The 18,440-nt window shown below is 48.2% G+C and overlaps 2 protein-coding genes across 2 annotated transcripts in view; one reads left to right on the forward strand and one right to left on the reverse strand.

Annotated features, from left to right (window-relative positions):
* The first annotated feature begins 1,018 nt into the window (after nucleotides 1-1,018).
* On the forward strand, nucleotides 1,019-6,973 carry XPA (XPA, DNA damage recognition and repair factor). Its single transcript, XM_065745638.1, has 6 exons — nucleotides 1,019-1,223; nucleotides 1,601-1,717; nucleotides 3,487-3,592; nucleotides 4,960-5,125; nucleotides 5,535-5,652; nucleotides 6,785-6,973. Exons 1-6 carry the CDS (start codon nucleotides 1,064-1,066, stop codon nucleotides 6,931-6,933), a joined length of 816 nt encoding a protein of 271 aa, XP_065601710.1. The 5' UTR covers nucleotides 1,019-1,063; the 3' UTR covers nucleotides 6,934-6,973.
* A 1,532-nt stretch (nucleotides 6,974-8,505) lies between these two features.
* Nucleotides 8,506-18,440, reverse strand: part of NCBP1 (nuclear cap binding protein subunit 1) — a 34,794-nt gene continuing 24,859 nt past the window's right edge. Inside the window, exons 17-23 of the mRNA XM_065745544.1 lie at nucleotides 17,892-17,994; nucleotides 16,867-16,960; nucleotides 14,363-14,466; nucleotides 14,028-14,142; nucleotides 11,842-11,973; nucleotides 11,316-11,429; nucleotides 8,506-10,837 (exon numbers count right to left, since the gene is read on the reverse strand). Of these exons, the coding sequence (XP_065601616.1) occupies nucleotides 10,724-10,837; nucleotides 11,316-11,429; nucleotides 11,842-11,973; nucleotides 14,028-14,142; nucleotides 14,363-14,466; nucleotides 16,867-16,960; nucleotides 17,892-17,994 (776 nt within the window). The 3' untranslated portion in view covers nucleotides 8,506-10,723. The remainder of the gene's footprint in view (nucleotides 10,838-11,315; nucleotides 11,430-11,841; nucleotides 11,974-14,027; nucleotides 14,143-14,362; nucleotides 14,467-16,866; nucleotides 16,961-17,891; nucleotides 17,995-18,440) is intronic.

Raw genomic sequence — 18,440 nt, forward strand, 5'->3', positions numbered from 1 at the left:
TTCCTGCAGGACGGCGGGCGGCTCGCGATGACTCGGCGATTCATTTTTTCAGGGCAAGGTTCCGGGATGTGCCATCAGCGGCCGCCCGCCCCGCGCCGCGGACGGCCCGGCCTCTCGAAACGTCGGCGCTCGGGACGCGGCCGTCGCCCCGCTGCCGGCAGCAGGACGCGGCGCGGAGCCGAGCGCACGTGCCGGGCCGGGCCGGGCCGGGCCGCGCAGGTAATGGCGGCCGCGCGGGGCTGGGCGGGCGGGCGCTGATGTCTTCATCCCCCCTGCTCGCCGTCGGGCCGCGGCTCCGCATTAGCATGACAAAGCCGCCCCGTGGAGGGCCATTGCTTAGAAGGGCCGGCGGTGCGCGCGGGGCCGGGGCGGAAACGGGGCCGACGCGGGCTTTGTGGGCAGAGGAGGAAGGGGATGCGGAGGGTTTTTCTTTTCTTTTCTTTTCTTTTTTTTTTTTTTTTCAAGGAGAACGTGCTGCATTTTATTGAGAAAGGGGAGGTAAAAAAAAGTTTTTTTTTTTCTTTTTAATTCATTTTCTAATTGGGAGGAGGTTTGTGCTCGGGGCAGAGTGCGCGGCCCTTTTCCCGCAGGACGCGCGGTGCCGTGCGGCGCTGAGGACAAAGCGGTCACCGCGGGCCGCGCTGCTTTTTTTTTTTTTTTTTTCCCTCTTATTTATTTATTTATTTAGCTCCGTCGGGGCAGAAAGCGCTCGAACGCCGCGCGGAAATCGCCGGGCCACGCGCTCCCCTCCCCCCGCCCGCAGGAGCCCCCCGGGCCGGGCGGTGCCCCCGCGCCCGGCGCCACGCAGGCCGCGGCCCCCGCCCCGGCAGGGCCGGCCCCCCCCACCCTTCCCTTCCCCCGCTCTTCCCGGCGCCCCAAGCGCGGCGGCGGCGCGGGGAGGCGGGGCGAAGGCAGCGCGCATGCGCGTGGGCCTCGCCCCTTTTGCTCCCTCCCCCTCCGCCTCCTCTGCGCAGGCGCAGTGCGGCGGCGGCTCGGCGAGGGAAGGGCGAGCCGCGCTCCGGAGCGGGGGGGACCGGCGCGGCTCTTCCACTCCGCCGCCGGCATGGCGGGCTCGGCGCCCGGCCCGGATGAGGACGCGGCGGGGCCGGCGGGCGAGCGGCCGTCTATCTCGGCGGCGGCGCTGGCGCGGATGGAGCGGAACCGGCTGCGGGCGCTGGCGCTGCGGCAGGCGCGGCTGGCGGCCCGGCCCTACCCCGCCGCAGGTCGGATGGCGGCGGGTAGCGCCCCGCGCCCTTCTTTCGGGGCTGCGGGGTTACGGGGCTGCGGGGGGCGGAGGGGGTGGTCGAAGCCGCGGAGCCGTTGGGCGCCGGGCGGGGGCGGCGGGAGGGGGAGGGGGAGCGCGGGAGGCGTTTGGAAACGGGGGGGGGTGGGGGGAGGGGGAAAGAGCGGCCATGGGGGGGCGCGCGCGAGGGCCCCCCTCCCCCACCCAGTGGGGGAGGGGGAATCGCGCGCGCGCTCCGCGCCTCCCCGCTCTGCGGGGGGGGAGGATGGAGGGGGGGGTAAGGTCGCGTTTGTGCGCCCCCTGGCGGCGGCGGCTGCGAGCGCTGAGTCCGCGCGGCGCGCGGTTTGTCTTCCGCAGGCGGCGCGCGGGCGCGGGGCCCCCCCAAGGTCGTGGACACGGGAGGGGGATTCTTCCTGGAGGAGGAGGAGGAGGAGCAGCAGCGCGGCGGCGCCGAGAGGATCGTGCATCCCCCCGGTAACGGCGCGGGGCGGGGGCGGGGGCACGCGGGCAGGGCGGTTCCGCGGGTTTTTTTTTTCTTCCCGGGTTTTTTAGTTCCCTCCTTGTTCTCCTTCCCCCCATTCTTCCCGGCGCGCCGCGCCGTGCGCACTGCTGTGCGCGCCCGCGCCTGCCGGCACTGCGGAACGGGAAAGTGGGGCACGGCGCTGCCCTCCCTCCTTCCCTGCCTTCCTCCGTCCCGGTAAGCGCCCTTGCCGGCTTTTATTTGTCGATGTGGGATTCGAGATGGCGGCGGAGCGCACCCCGCGTGGCCGGCAGCCCCGCGCCGCAGTGCTGGGCGGCGGATGCCGACATATTGGCGTCGCGATATTCTTCCCCGGCAGCAAATGGAGGCGTCGCGATCCCGAAATAGATGCAGTTTTCTTTTCTGGGAATGCCTTTGTCTCGCTTTGTTCTGCGCTGGCTCAGCCGCAGAGCCGGTGGTGCAGTGACCCTCTTTGTTCGGGATGGCGGTGGCTTCCATTCAGGAAACGAGCAGCCCGCAGCTCCGCGTCTAAAACGCCTCGTTTTCGGTCTGATTTTTTTTCTTCTTTTTTTTAATCTTTTATATATACATTTTAATTTTTTTTTTCCCCGAAAGCCAAGTGTGGGAATGCGGGATGGCTTTGCTGCGGGTGGTTGCTGCTGAGCAATTCATGATGTCATTGTCCTAATAAAGCGGCTTTCTGCTGGGGCGCGCTGCCGTGCATTACGAGGCGTGATGTAAGAGCATGCCATGCGGAGGGCTGAGCCGGATATAAGATGTCGGCTGGACGCGATCCGCTCCCGCTGCGGGCGCTATTAACGATGAAGGACGCCGCGCGCCGTGAATTAAATTTTCTCTTTTCAGGTTTTATTAACGTTTTTCCTGTTGCAGCGCTGCCTAGGAGAAGTGTGTAAAACATTCGTTTTGGCTAGGATCGCTTTCTTTCCGTTTTAAACGAGCCTTCCCCGTAGCGGCGGTTCTCGGCGTCAGCCGTCGGTGTCACGCGGATCACGAGCGAACGGCGCTGAGCACCCGGCGAGGACAGCAACCCGGCCGGCGCAGGACGAGCCTGGGCTTGGAGCAGTGCTGAGAGGGCTTGGGGAGAGGATTGTAGTGGAGCTCCATCCCCATTCCACTCCTAGCAGCTCTCTGGCCATCCACCCCCGCTGCTGCCGGCCGAACATGGAGCCGTGTCCGCCGCTGCCGCGCCCTCGGGGAGAGGCAGGCGTGCCGGGTGGGAGCCGGGCGGCCGAGCTGAGGCCGTTGCGGAGCCAGCTCGCCGTCCCCGCCGCCCCCGCCGCACTCCTCTCGGCCGTCCCCTTCTCCGGGCCCTCCTCCCGGCCCCGCACGGCTCCCGCACCGCGAGGACGCGATGTGCGGCCGGGGGGAGGGAGCGGTGGGAGCGGACGTGCGGTGCTCGGAGGGGAGCGGGGGTCCTCTTTTCTTTCTCTCGTAGCCATTGTTAAATGGGAACTGACGCGTGCGCTTTGAATGCTGAAACCTGACGCTTGGTGCAGGGAAACTTCTAGCAAGTGGTGTAGAAGTGGCGCCGGCCGGGGTGCGGGCGCATGGCGGTGGCTTTGCATTTGTATTGTACCTTCCTGGAAAACGTTTTATATAGAGAAATGAAACCGGTCTGTAACGATTAGTGTGAAATACTATTAAATGATAGTAAAGTTGCTTGCAGTACCACTCGCTCACGTTGTGTTTAACGCGGTAGTTGCCTACAGAAAAAAAAACGACGGATTTTTCTTTCCATTAGCGCCCGTGCTAGAATTTGACTATCTCCTCTGTGGCGACTGTGGCAAAGAATTCATGGACTCGTACCTAATGCAGCACTTTGATTGGGCCACGTGCGATAATTGCAGGTATTGCAGACAGTGGGCGAGCCCTCGTTTTATTACGTAGCCTCCGATTCAGAGCCTGTCAGCACGGAGTTGTGCCAGTCACCATAAAACTTAGGTGCAGCGCTGACCTTTGTGTCTCGCATTGCGAAAGCGAGGGGAGGGAGGGGTGGGGTGGGGTGCGGTGCGGCACCGCACAGTGGCCTCGGGCTTGCGGCCGGATCGCTTCGTAACGCCCGCTCAGCGGGGGGAGGGGCGGCTGCCGCATGGCGGAGTGAAGGTGGTGCCTGGGGGTGCGGGGTCGCGGAGGGGCAGGACGTGGCGGGGGGCGGGGTGGGAAAGGGGGTCAGGAGCGAAGACCCGGGGAGGGGGAGGATGGATGGCACGGCAGTGCAGGCCAGGAGTAGAGCCGGCGGGGGGGGGAGGCGGGGTGCTACACACAGCGTGTGGGGGACGGAGCCGGTGCGGCCATCGCGTCCCCTTAGCGCGGAGAAAATGCTGGAAGCGCCGCGGAGCTGTCTGGGGCAGCGAGCCGCAGCCAACCACCGGTTCAGCAATGAATGGGTGGGGAATTAAAGATGGCTGCGAGAGCTCCGCGGGCAGGTAGCCACGTGCGGCGGAGGCGGCCGCGGCCGGCAGCCCTGCAGGGCGGGCTGCCGTCGGTGCCGCGTCCCGGCTGAGCGCGCGGTGCGGTGCGGTGCGGTGCGGTGCGGAGAGCTGCGGCGCTTCCTGCTCGGCACGCGGGTCCTCGCCCGGCCGGCCCGGCTGCGCTCAGGACGGGATGCTGTCAGGGTTTTTTTTTATTTTTATTTTTTCCCGTTATGAGTGCCTCCGTGGGCAGACGGCTTTCCGTCTGCGCGATGCACGCTGTAATATTCTCAGGGCTCGGTTTCGCTGTCGGCCTGCTGCCTTGCAGCAAGAAGCAGGCTGCCCGCCCTGCGAACCGCCGGGATCCGCGGTGACTCGGGTGACCGGCCCGGCTCACGTTACCCATTCCTTATCTCCTGGCCGTGTGTCGGGGCTGTGCTTTTGTCCTCCGAATCGCGCCCGCGTTGGGCGAACTGCCTGAAATTATTTGTAATCCCGTGGAGTTTCGGTTACTTCCCTTGTGGGAAAATAAAAATGGAGAGAGGAAAGCCCTGCAGGTTTCAGACAAAAGAGGCTCGGCCTGTTGGCCGAAATGGGACGCGGTCCCGGGAAACCCGTCCCGGAGTTGAGCTATAGGTGCTTGGAGCTCACCATTAGTTGCATGTGTGAAAACGAGCGCGTGGATGGGGGCTGCTGCTCTGCTGGAATCTCAGGAATGCGAACAGACTTGATGGGAACTTTAGTGACTCAATAACGCTGGGTTTTCCTGGGTCGCTTTCTCATTGTTACTTTACCTCTTCCAGAGATGCTGAAGATAAACATAAGCTCATCACAAGGACTGAGGCGAAAGAAGAGTATCTTCTTAAGGACTGTGACTTAGACAAGAGGGAACCAGTGCTCAGATTCATTGTGAAGAAAAACCCTCATAATCCTCGGTGGGGTGACATGAAACTTTACTTAAAACTGCAGGTATAGAAAATCCGGGGGCATTTATGACTCTTGTTTTGTATGACTTTGCCGATAACCTGAATCTGTTAGTTCAGTTTGGAGTTCTGAGCCCTGTGGTGAGGGTGGGCATGTTCACATCAGCTGCGTCAGTTCTCTCTGTGGCTGAAGTAGAGAAGTGCGGTCCAAATCCACGCAGGGATCTGTGTGTGGGAGCATTGTGAACACACTGAGTGAGCTTGCCCACCTGGTAACAAAAACAAATCCCCAGAGTTACCTGTGGAAGGAACGTTCAAATCTGGGAGCCAGACTTCTTGAGGCAGAGGCAGGATTTGTGGTGAGGTTAACAACGCGTGTAGATCATACTGAGGAGTTAGAATAGTTTACTTCTGTTGTTTTAGGGCTAAACGATGCTTTTGTGTCCATCCTGTAGGTAGTCAAGCGTGCTCTGGAAGTCTGGGGGAATGAGGAATCCTTGCAAGAAGCAAAGGAGCTCCGCCGGGACAGCAGAGAAAAGATGAAACAGAAGAAGTTTGATAAGAAAGTTAAAGGTAAATGGTTAAACTTCACTCACTTAGATAATGCGGGACCTAAAGCAGTTCTCTGTCAGTTCATTCCTGTATCTGCTCAGAATTGTCAGTTTTCAGTATGACAAAATGGAGGTTCATCGTGACCCATGTGAATGAGCCAGGAGCAGTCTGGTCTGCTCTCAGAGCTGACCAGAAGTGACAGAAGGGAATTAGGACAGTGCATTACAATGCTTTTTAAATTCTCTGATATTATGCAGAATGTACCTTAGATATTCTCAGCTCCTGTCCTCAGTGGTTAACATCCTTACTATTCTAAATTAACATTTAGAATTATTTTCAGATGGAGTAATTCTGACAGGTGCTTTCAGCTCTGACATGCTAGTTGTTTTTTTAAGACTGCATATTTGTTTCTTGGCAAAGACTGGCTTCGCATGGCATCTGTGTTGCCCATATCACACCCGTTCAGGTTCTTTCTCATGGAGCCGAGAGGAGGCAGAACATAGGATTGAGCAAAGACAGGAATTGCAGCAGGCTGCAGCCAAGATGGTGGAGTGCAGGGCAAGAACAGGCCTCGACTTGACAGCGGTTGCACCCTGCCTGACTTGGTTGAGAACGTTGCCGCCCTTTGCTGCTTAGTACTCTTGCTGCCCACTTGCAGCATCCGGATAGCACGTCCTGCTCAGTTGCAACATGGCTGCCACAGCTGCACACCCAGCTCACACCGTGGGGCGTAATGCTTAGAGAGCACACTGGGACTGGGATCAAAAGCACTTCTCAGCCCTGCAAAATGAGAGGTGGCTTTATAAAAGCTTTTTTTAATGAAACCTTTTCCTCCTTGTTCCAGCTAACCTTTCTAGATGCCGTTGAAGGGCAGCCCTAAAGAGGCAGTGGGCAACACGTGCTCCCTCCAGATAAAAAACTCCTGTGAGATATTCTCATGGTAGCACCCCGCCTTTAAAATCATGCAAACGAGGTGAAGTTAGGTTGGCTGCTAGGCAGATCAAAACTTGTTCTTGCAGTACCAGCTTTGCCTTCACATTCATGGAAGACAGTCAGCTAGCAGGTTGCCAAATGGTAGGCCTTGGAAAGGGGGTGGCTTGAGTATTATTAACACTTCAAAACCTTCCAGAAATCTTCTGTAATTTCTCATCAGAACTTCGCCGTGCAGTGAGGAGCAGTTTGTGGAAGAAGACAGCTAGTATCCATGAACATGAATACGGACCAGAAGAAAGCATCGATGAAGAGACATACAAGAAGACGTGTACTGTATGTGGCCATGAATTAACTTATGAAAAGATGTAAAGTTAATCTGTTCGTTAAATTTCTTTATTATCATTTTTAATCATATTCTTTATTAAAGAAATGAGAGTGGGGAAGAAGCTGTTGCGAGCTCCATAAATAATTCAGTCAGTTCTGTCTGTACAGAAGAAGGTGAGGCTTTTCAGCTCGATCTTGGGGCAGAACATGCACATTTTTAACAGGTTGGAAATGGTTGCCTGGTGGGATGAGATGTTGGCATTGTTACATTCATTTTACACGCTGATGAAATTTGAACAAGGTAAATTTCCCTCTAGTCTTCCTTCTTTCAGGGGACAAGGAAGTCTCCCGTAGTTGCTCCTGCTATTAGCTGATGTTGCTTTGCTGCTATTAGCCACAGGCAGCCAGTTGCTAAAGGCACTGCTCAGGTGATTAGAGGGGTATGCCACGAGGATGTTCTCCTTCTATATGGAGATGGAGACCTCCAAGCTTGATGGAGGGAGGTTTCTTGTTTCAGGAGAATTCTCAAAGGAAGGTAGTGTGCTACAAGATTCAGACAGGTTGCTGCCATGTTTTGTACTGTGAAGGCTTAAGTATTCTGTCCTGTTTCTTTCCTGTTTTGGACCAAAATGGTTCTCACAGTAAAAGCATACTTTCATTTACCAGTATGGCTTGTGTGAACGGTTTCTGATAAAAACCTATTGGTGGGCAAGTGGGGAGCAGCATTCCAGGGTAGATTTATCTAAACTGATCCAAACATTGTTTGTTTACACTAGAGGTGGACTTGGATCCAAGTTCAAATTCCTCATTTTTTTTTATCTTCACTGCTTTTACACACAATGACCAGGGAACGCATGTGAAAATGGCCACTGTGAAGGAGTGTTCTCTCAGGGGTTCTGTATTTGCTCACCATGAAATCTGAGGCATATGGGGAGCTGGGACCCCTGTGCCTGCGCAGCACTGAAACAGGGCAGGGAGGAAGGCTGGTGGTACTGCTGACCTTCGTGGTACTGCTGACCTTCGCTTCTCAGCAGCTCTCCCATGATCTGCAGACCTTGGTGACCTGCTTCCCCACCACCAAGTGCAGAGACTTCTCTGAGGGCAAGAAAATGGGCGTGTGGAGCGAGTTACCTGCGGGGCTTTTGGAGGCAGCCATTCAGTCGTGGCTCTAGGCTCCTCAATGCAGCAGGTCCATCAGACCGCATGTGCTGTGGGTCCCCAGCTCCCTTGCAGCTCAGGGCAGAATGGTGCTGTGTAATGGCTGCTGAATGACTTGCCTCCCACAGCAAATACCCGGGGCCTACTTTTTGCCTGCTGCAGTTGGGTAACAGCACACCTCAGAAAAGAGGTGGGGGCAAGGGAGGGGAAAACCTGTGCATCAGCATGCTCCTAGCACCAGGCAGCATGCACACATGCATCACTTAGCTGTGCACACAGGGTCAGTTTGTTAACAGTCCATAGCACACGGAGCACGGGTGCGTGTGTTAGCATACCAGCAGTGGGACAGGGGGATAAAAGGGCTCCATACCCATCAGCATCTGACAGCAGTGTAGCTCTGCAATGACTGCTCTATTTCAGCGGCTCCCCACAAAGAGGTAGGACAAACACAGCAGTGACCCGCTTCACCTTCATTTATTTTTGACTTTAATAATTGTGCATATATTTTTTTCCAACCACACCACATTTCCACAGCACCTTTACACTCTCCACCACCCCATGCTGCAGCAGTTCCAAGTTCCCCAAGTTAGCTAGCTGCTGGTATCACTGTACAGGCATCTCATTCTTCCTATAGACTGACCCAGTTTCCCAAGTCAAGACAGGTGTATGCTACTGGACTTGAAGAGGGGAAGGTTTCCAAAAGGCTATAGAGATGTCAAAGCCCATCATGGGAGTTCAATCCATTGTGAAAGTGCAAATTTTGTTTAAAAACAGGATTACGCTGTCCACGTGCCAGTATTTGCAGCTGGATCCCCAGCACTGCTATTTGTCAAGGCTCAGAGCAAGTTACAGGTCTGCACGTGGCAAGCACATTGTCACCTTTACAGAAATCACATTTACAGTCATTTGATCCCCATCATTAGTTCATATCAGAACTCCTTTCTGATCTGAAACAGCGGAAGAAAAAACCATACACCAATTAAAACCTCTACGATGCTAAATGTTTCTTTTAAAAAACACTATTTAATTGCTCAAGAACATTAACAAAGATTCTGAAGCAGAACTGTGCATGACTGACAAAACCCTTGCATAAAGCAAATCTATAACACGTAACAGTATACTCTAAAAGAGGGATCAGTCAAACCAGAAGGGGTAAGCAGTAAAAGCAGAAGTAACGAACTGAAGTCTATGAGGACAAATCCAACTGCTACAAGCCACGTATAAGCTTATGTCAACACTCAAATTTCCTTCTTGCTCTCCTCACTTTATTAGGAGGTCAATTTATCAGTGTTGGGATGAACTGCATCACGAAGCATAACACCGAAAAAAAAAAATTGTACAGGAATAAAATTATTTAGAATTCATCAATTTCAAGCTCGAACTGAGTAGCACTGGGTATGAAATTCTTTAAACATTCACCCGCAGAGTAAAGAGAACATAAACAGCTTGAAAGTATGCTGTACAGTACAGACCTGAGCACCTAAGGCAGTGTCTTTGCCATTCATCACTACTTATCATAACAGACCACTGTGATTTGGCATTTATATAAGTAACGTTATTTGCATAACTCAAAACTAAGGCTACTCTATTTTCAGGTTATGTGTTTCCCCAGTCTGAGTCTCCTGGCGAGGTACCACTTCAGTTAGCATTAAAATGCTCTCAAGGTGACATGGGAGCTGCATGCTGCCGTCACACTTTAAAGCGGGAAAGGGTAGCAGATACAGCCACCACAAAGCAACTGCTGCTAAGCCAGACAAGGAGTGGCACCCTGTTTATCCACCATGGGTAAGAGAAGCATTTCTGGCATCACTGCAGGCCTGCAGGTCTAGTCCAGTGCAAGCATGGCAGACCAACTAATCACAGGTGGGACCTCAAGAGCAAGTTGAACGCTGCCGCTCCCTCACCCCTGGTGTTCAGGGCTGGAGTCTCCCAAAACACAGTAAGGGCTGCAGCACCAAAGCAGAAAATCTGTCCCACTCCCAAATATTGCTTACTGCTTCTATTTACCAGTGGACAAGGTACTGCCAGAAGGGGTTCACAATTTTGACCAGACTGCAAAAAAAGATTGCATTTTTCAGAATTTATCCATCAAATTCCTCTACTGATTGCTTATAGCTACTGGAATAAGACACTGGACAATACATTTTAAAAACATACTCAATCCATATGCTCTAGACTACTTCAAAAGCTTAACTCCTTCTTTCACATGCCCCAAATTAATCACTTTTCCTATGCTGTACTAGAGAGTTTATCACACTGCTCACTTAGAAAGTGCATTCCCTTTCACACTTAAAAAACCACTTACAAACTGTTTCACATTTCTCCAATTTCTTTGATTTAAGGGCCAGGCAGAGGTAACAAATCCTATACTGTGTTTTGGCTAGATTATATAAAAACAAGGGAGAAACAGAAATGCTATCATGAAGTCAAGAGTCAAACCAAAATAAAAAAAGATTAAAAGAATTCACGCTTTGCTTCACGTCAATCCCCTATAAGCTGTATCTAGTAAGGCTTAGGATGCTTACAGTCTGCTGTTGGTTAGAGAATTGAATTCTTTCGTATGGGAGCATATGAAAGCCAGTTTTAGTCAAAGTTTTTTTTTTCATCCCCATGTCAAGTTAAAAAAAAAAAATTATCACTGCAGTCTTGCAAACAAGACTTCAACCAGGAATACTCCTCAGGCCTGCAGAGCACAGAACTGCTGAAAGACAGCCAGTATGTGATGGTCCAACTCAGCTGTAAACAGGAGGTTCTCGAAGGTCACCATGTACTGCTGGATGATCTGGTGATGCTGGCAGACAAATAAAAAAACATCTGTGTTGGTGAATGTTGTCATCAAAGTTGTCGTGCACGCTGCATCTCCTCAACACGTGCACCACTGACTAAAAGCTCAATGCAGAGCTGGTAGCAGAGGGAAAGCACACACTGCTACATGGTACCAGGAAACACTGTACTTCCAGCCCCAGACACCACACAGGGTGCAGGGTGTCCCACAGACTACTGCAGGGACACTCTAACAGATGCAAGGCATCTGCCTTAATCTGCAGCCACGACAGATAAGGGTTCAGCCCACTCAGGAATTACACCACCACTCCTTTCAGTCACCCATCCTTCCATGCCCTTTCTGCTCACACAGGTACAATTTTCTATTACTGCAACTTTTACCTAATTACATGATTCAATAGAGGCTACAACTGCTGGGCTCAGCGGCCACCAGCACTCCTGCACCTGCCCACACCTCCCGAGCTGAGCAGAGAGAGGGCACTCACCTGCAGGAAGATCTGCTGCAGCCGTTCTATGCAGCTCTTGTACCACGGTGTAAATACATCAATTCCACCAGTTTCACAGCGCACTAAGTGCTCAGTTAACAACATAATGAAGCGCTTCAAGAGGAAAGAAAAAATACATTTACTCTCTGTCATCAAATGAAAGCAGGTTCCTAACCTCAGGTAAGTGCATCTAGAGAACAGAAACTTAAAATAACAATGTGAGGATAACGGTTTCACTTCACAGACACTGGATTATAGTCAACAAACAAAAATCAAATTGCTTTTTCATTGAGGAATCCACGTGGTCAAAGAACTCCATTCTTGTGCATTTAAAACTAAAAAGGTCCCGTTGTGCTTGGCTGCAGTTTGCTGTGGGATTAAGGATCAACTCTGACCCAGAGCAAGCCCATCAGCTCTTTCATACGTCCTCATCCCTACAAGACGCCTGAGTTAAAACTGACACTGGAAGCTTGTAAATTCAGTAACCTTAAAAGCCTGTAAGAGAGGAGAGCTTGCCCACCGTTACCTGGAATATAACAAGGAAGAGATTCTTCTGCTCACTCTGTGCTGACTCGACCTTCTCCTGCAAGCGCTCTATCTGCTCCTCCAGAGGTCCATCCTCCCGATCACTGCTCCGGTCATCATCATCGCTGTCTCGCTGCAAGGGACAACACAGGCCTAACTAGCAGCAACACGTGGACACTGTCAATGCCCTGATTCCACCTGGCATAATGCTGCACAGAGACTGGCGCTGCCTTTTAGCCTGTCAAGTTTTCTATTTGGAAGGGCATTTACTTTCAGTAGGACCAGAAAATCCACTTGGAATAAAAACGCCAGTACAGGAAAGGTCTGAAAAAAATGCTATCAGAGTAGCCAGAGGAAGCTTACATATTTACTAGGATGAAAGTCAAAACATGGTTTTCTCACTGCCTGCAAACCAAAACACACCACTCCTCCAAAGAAAAGCAATAACTCCCTTCACAAAATGAGCAGATAAAACATGGACACACAGAATACCCACAAGATCATGGTACCAAACCTGTGATCTCACACAGAAAGGTCTTACGTAAGATAAAATAGGATACAGGATACAGTCTGACAGATTATGCTACACTCAAATACAGATGTTGCTTCCCCTAAAAAGATTGTTTCCTTGTAAAAATACCCACAAATTATCAGTTAAGACTTCAAATATGTACAATTTGTGACAAGCACAGGGACATATCTCGCCTTATCTATTAAATAGCAAATGAAACTAGTTATCAGGAGATAGTGATAGGTCCTAGCTAGCATAAAAAAATGGAAAGACCAGAACAATGGGAATTTCCTGGTATCCTTTTCATAGGATCTCACTTCCATCCTCTGCTCCTCATCTACAAAGAATTCTTGAACTTAAAATGGTGAATGCAACCTAAGAGAAGCTTTGGACTCATTCCATAGTAAGGCAATCCACTCTGTGCTGGGAACATCCAAATCTGATGGTCTACTTCCTCTAAAAGGAACGATGATGCAGCAGAGCACCAGCCTGCAGGACCACTCACTGCTGCATACAAATGCTTCTTCCTGGCAAAATACTCATTTGAAGTATTCAGTAATAAAGGGCTGCAGCAAGAGATGAGGACACAAAAACACTGACGTATTTGTTTCAGTATGCCAGAGAAGCTCTTTGCCTCGCAGTATGATCCATGACTGTAGCCAGGACTTCAATAATTACTGGCATTTATTAACTGCTGATCAATGTAAATTGAGGACGCAGACAGCTGTAACAGCTGTTGCTTGGAGAAGAGAACAAGACAAAGGGGCTAGGACAAACTGACAGCAGTAGACTGCAAGTTGTTAGTGAACTCTCCAGAAAAACTTCTGAAAGAGTTAATGACTTGTGTGGGTTTCTTCAAAAACTATAAGTTTTTGGAACAAGTTGAAGGCTCTGTGCAAGCAATTACATTCAAAGATCATGTATTAACTAGAAAACTTGCCCATAAACTGATTTCTGTTACTGACAGAAATGTTACACTCAAACAAAATATTGTCCCTGCAGCTGCCAGGCAGACACTCTCACCCCATTTTACTATCCCACCTGGGACAAGAGAACACAACAGTGGCTTGCTCATCAGTCTGTGGCATACAGTAACGTAGGTCACACAAAATTGCTCAGAAAAATAACATGGAAGAGAAGACAACAGGTGCCGGTGTCAGAATCCAGCAGCCTCCATCAGAAGAACAGTAACAGCCAACTTTTCGATAGCAAACAGCTGTTTCCGTGCACTTCTGCATGGAAGCCACAAGAATACTCTTCAACAAAACTCAGTTGTAAATACATAAACAGTTTTTACCTGTTCTTTCTGTTAACCAATTAGGTAACGGAATCCATACAAGAATGCAAATGGAAAAGATGCTAATACTGGAAAATAAACTTCTCTGAGAAAGCCTGGACAAAGCACAGACGTACAAATTAAAGCTTTTACTAAATTCCCAGGTTATGGTCACCTTCAGAAATGTGGACTGAGAATATGTATCCAGTTTTGATGCCTTTCTACAATAGATGACCATATATATATATATATGTATATATGTATGTATGTATACACACACACATCCTGGTAAGCATATTTATTCTGTCCTGCCCCAAAAGCAGCTATGCATCATTTTGACTGCACTAAGGTTTGTTTCACTTCACTTAAAATAATTAAAAACGACAAATAAATTACTCACTCTTTTGTGTTGTCTGGCCAATCTTGCTTTAGTCTCCTCCAGTTCTTTGTGAATCTTCAGAACATGCTTATTCATCTTACGAATTGTAGAATGCAAGATCTCCCAGATGTAAAACCTAAATACACAACACAGGCTAACAGCCTTTGTCTAGCAATATTTTCCAGTGTTCTTTCACCCTGACATGTTCAGAGACTAACTGCAAAATGACACGCTCGAAAGATTCTCAACATATAAACACAATTCCACCTCAGAAAGAAAAAATGATAAAGTACATATTCTGTAGAAAAGACTAAAGAACAGTAAAATACTAATATAGAGACAAGTTCACATGTTACCTAGTAAAATCATGTGCAAGCTCTGAGGAGAAGATCCAGTTTGCTACTGCAGCACAGTCGACAATCTGTGTCCGAATCATCTTGTCCACAAGCACAGCAATCATCTGTATTTTGTGAAAGACAAAACAGTCATTTCTACTGAAATAAGAGAAGGTCTTGGGCAACATAAGAAGTACTCCAGCCTCATCACTTAAAGCCAGAACGGTTTGATGAACTCAACAGCACTATTACTAGGTGATTTCAAAGTCTTTAGAAAACCATAGCTGTCTAGAAATGATATCTGACTGGTCTAGCCTAAAACTACTTAATTTAAGGTATCAGCAGCAACTGCATAAAACAAACATTCTTATTTTCTTTAACATTTTCATCTATTCCTTGTGAAAGTAATTAATTCTTCTTCATTAGCACATATACTTTCTTTTAAAAACAAAAATTACAAGCATTAAGGCTGGAAGTGAAGCAGCACGGACACAGCTCCAAGTATATGACATCAAGGTACTCCAACCAGAGCCTACATAACTGTCACATCATCATACAGAAAGAGCAGCTGTTGGCCTACACTCTCAGTGAAATGCAGTAGTTTTCAAATATGGAAGTAACCTCTTTCCTACAGCTACTACTGCATTTTAGGACAGACATTTTAGGGCCAGTTAGCAAAGTGCTTGCTTGCTGTGGGCTGTGCCATGATTCCAGGACCTCTGCAAGTAAACCAGAAGGAAACTGCAGACTAAAGCAGCTACAAGCCATTCAGAAAAAAAAAAAAAAAAAAAAAGGGCTTATCTTAATTATGCATGTGCTTGAATGTCACAATGTCTAAGAACCACAGTCTGCAGTTTATTTACCCTCACAACCACCCTTTGTCACATAAGGAAGTGTAACAAAATTCCCTTTAAGGAAGGGAAATTAAAATAACCCAACGAATCATACAGAAGACTCAGGACTCAACTTTCATATCCCAGGATAGCATCCTATGCTCTGTGTGTCTTCCTGTAATGCCAAGAACAACCTTTGATTACTTCGCCTGATGTTCCAGGGAGCAAGCTTAGGATTTTGGGAAAACACTTTATCTCTGTGTTAAAATTTCTCTTTATGAAGTCACCACCACAACCACACTAAACTAGTCCAGTGACTACCAAAACCACCGTCTGCAGCAGAGCCTTCAAAATACTGGAAACTTAAACCAGACCAAAAGACACTCCCATTTACAACAGAGTACGGTGAACTGCAAGGAAACTGGCTCTACAAGTACCTATGTGCCAGAGATGTTGTAGACACACAGACAAGAAAGCACGTGAGCAGAAGTAAAAGACTCAGCACATGCAGGGGAGGAAATTTTGATTCCAAGATCAAGGCCTAAAACACATCATCACTTGGAATATTTTAAATGCAATTTTGATTTATTCTTAAAAATCTATCCTAACTGTTTAGTATGAGTTTGAAGTCTCCATCTCAGCTTGGTCATATTGCAATTCAAAGGAACAAAGAGGAAAAGGATATGGACACTAGAATGCAATAATGTAGCTTCTTCTAATCCAATTCAAGTAAAGTAAATGTAGGTCAGATTGTGATCATTGCATTTTCAAGGTCAGTATTTTGGGCAAGAAATATAACAGAAGTAGTGTTTTTAATATATATATATACACACACACACATAAAACTGTATTTAAATATACTTATACAAGATGCTACTTGTTTTTTCAGGCACTAAGTTTCCTTTAGGAACCATGGAAAAGAGACCACAGGTTTAATGGCAGATGCAAGGATTATCCCCTCTTTACAGTGGAATCACTTCTGAATGTCTGTAACAATGCAGCTGTGAGGTACAGTCCCCTTTCAAATACAGTAACATGGAACTCAAGCACATCAGTACAGAATACACAATTAACACAGGCAAATTCACTGTGAGCTCCTCATTTTTATTTCCAAGTCTAGGAGAATGACAGCTGAGGGAGAAAACAACTGCTGTGAATAAACCAAACAACTGAGGTGTTTTCCATAGGTCTTCCAGGGTGCTATTTCTTTTGATTCAAGAATCAAACGTGATCATGCCTCTATCAGACTGCTCCATTCTTAACAGTTACTGACTGCAGCTCTGCTGAGTTGCAACACCAACTTCAACTCTGTGGAATAACTGCAGAGCTTTTGACAGCAAATGGAAAAAAGCCTAAAGACTAACCAGGCCTCCCCATTTCCAAGAATTTGGTCTGCTACTGTTATGACATCTACATCTTATTTCAATTCTATGCATCCACACCATTTTCCATTTTTGAACAGAAACAAGTTTTCCTGCACAACAAACAGCACAAACCTAAGTTACAATGACACAACCTTTGCTCTCCCACAAGTAACTCTGAGAAATAAACTGCCATATGATTTGAACTTTAGTTGAAAGAAGACAACAGTGAAGCAAATTTTACAAGATAAAAAGTAAACTGTAATGCCTTATTTAATGTGACCTCTGAGAGTTCAAACTCACAATGATGCTTGACATTCCAGCCCCTTACCTGAGGATGGTTCTTCCAGACCTCGTACACAACTCTCAGAACATGGAGTTTTCCCTCATCACTTTCAGCAAGTGTTTTGAAGACTTCATGAAACCTTTTAAGAGATGTAGATTAGTCAGTGAAAGAGCAGTGCTCAGCACAAAAGAGTATCTGCTATGAGATAAGTAGTTTAGACTGCCCAAAAAAGAAAGTTTTGGGACTTGATACAGCAATTCCTGAACAACTACTAACAGGAAAATACAATCATTTGAGCTAAAAATTATATACTCCTAAAAGCACCTTAAATCTCAGTGGCAATTTTTCTCCTGGAAGGTGGACTGTGTTTCTCATTTTCCTAGAAGTAGGAGGCACACGAAAATGCTTCATGTGCTTACCTACGCTCAGCTGAGGCAAAATGTGCTGCTTTTAGAGCCTTAGTCCTTGATACACTTCCATAATTTCAGATGCTCACCCAATCTGCCCCTTTTGAAGGAAATGCTGCTAAAGCCTCTAACAAAATTAAGAATGCTGTGTAGCACTCAGCATAACTCAGCATTTTGTGAGTTACTACAGAGCACGATGTCAGTGCCGTGTATGTTGGTGTGCAGCAGTGAAAATACTCACCTCAGCCTGTCTCTTATACTACTGACTGCAGGTTACTACCTACAGTTTATTGTACACATGCCTCCAAAATGCTTCCTGGTACAGATTTTTGTATTAACCACATACTTCTACTGAGAAACAGAAAAATGATTAATTAAAGTGCATCCACTTTCCCGGATAACGGATACTTAGTACCTCAGAAGCACAAAGTATTCAACTCAATGTGATGTATACATTCCTGTTAACTCTATACACATGTGTAAGTTCACATTTACAACACTTCCCTTTCTTCAATAAGGCTGTCATTAGCTCTCAAGAGTCCTACTGCATTGTGAAGTACTTACAACACTGCTGAAGCTTGCAGATTATTTTTTTTTTAACCACCTCATTATTACACCTAAAAAGCTCTGCCAACCCTCAAATAATGCAGATATTACACTTACTTCGCCAGGGCACTGAAGGAGTGGCTGAAAGACTTTGCAGCTAGATGGAGCAGAGTCTGAACAAAGACTTCTATTTTCAAAGGATTGAAAGTAAATCCTTCATCTGCAAATTATTTAAAGTTGATACTGTTAAGTATTAGGTAAAACTGTACAGAGAACCAGTGGTTTTAACTCATTTCATGAAAAAGTTTTGGCAATATGGCTGTGCAAGGCAGAGAAGGGAGCTGGCAAACGATTTTACATTTATTTTTACTAAGCACTATCTATGTTGCAAAAAATCACACTCCCATTTTGTCATGGGGAAAACACATGGGAAGAATTCCAAGGCCAGTGAAAAAGCTACCAGAGACACAGCACCTATACAATAACACAGCAGTACTCATGGACAGCAACAGAGGACAGCCAAGGAAGCTGTAGAGGTATGCAACAAGATGAAGGCCTGGTAGACCCAATACACCACATGATGTTATGATGTGGAATATCGATAATACAACAAAAATCATAAAACCATAACAACCATGAGGAAAGGAGAGTGGATGTGGACAATTG

This window comes from Cyrtonyx montezumae, unplaced genomic scaffold (genome assembly GCF_038088225.1).
Source record: "Cyrtonyx montezumae isolate F1298 unplaced genomic scaffold, pur_monq_1.0 scaffold_36, whole genome shotgun sequence".
In the NCBI taxonomy this organism is placed as follows: Eukaryota; Metazoa; Chordata; class Aves; order Galliformes; family Odontophoridae; genus Cyrtonyx; species Cyrtonyx montezumae.

Excerpts from the sequence above, each read along its gene's own strand:
- XPA (XM_065745638.1), top strand. The coding sequence starts at position 1,064 with ATGGCGGGCTCGGCGCCCGGCCCGGATGAGGACGCGGCGGGGCCGGCG. Across the intron at positions 1,718-3,486 it reads GAGGATCGTGCATCCCCCCG|CGCCCGTGCTAGAATTTGAC; the intron begins GTAACGGCGCGG and ends TCTTTCCATTAG. Across the intron at positions 5,126-5,534 it reads AACTTTACTTAAAACTGCAG|GTAGTCAAGCGTGCTCTGGA; the intron begins GTATAGAAAATC and ends TCCATCCTGTAG.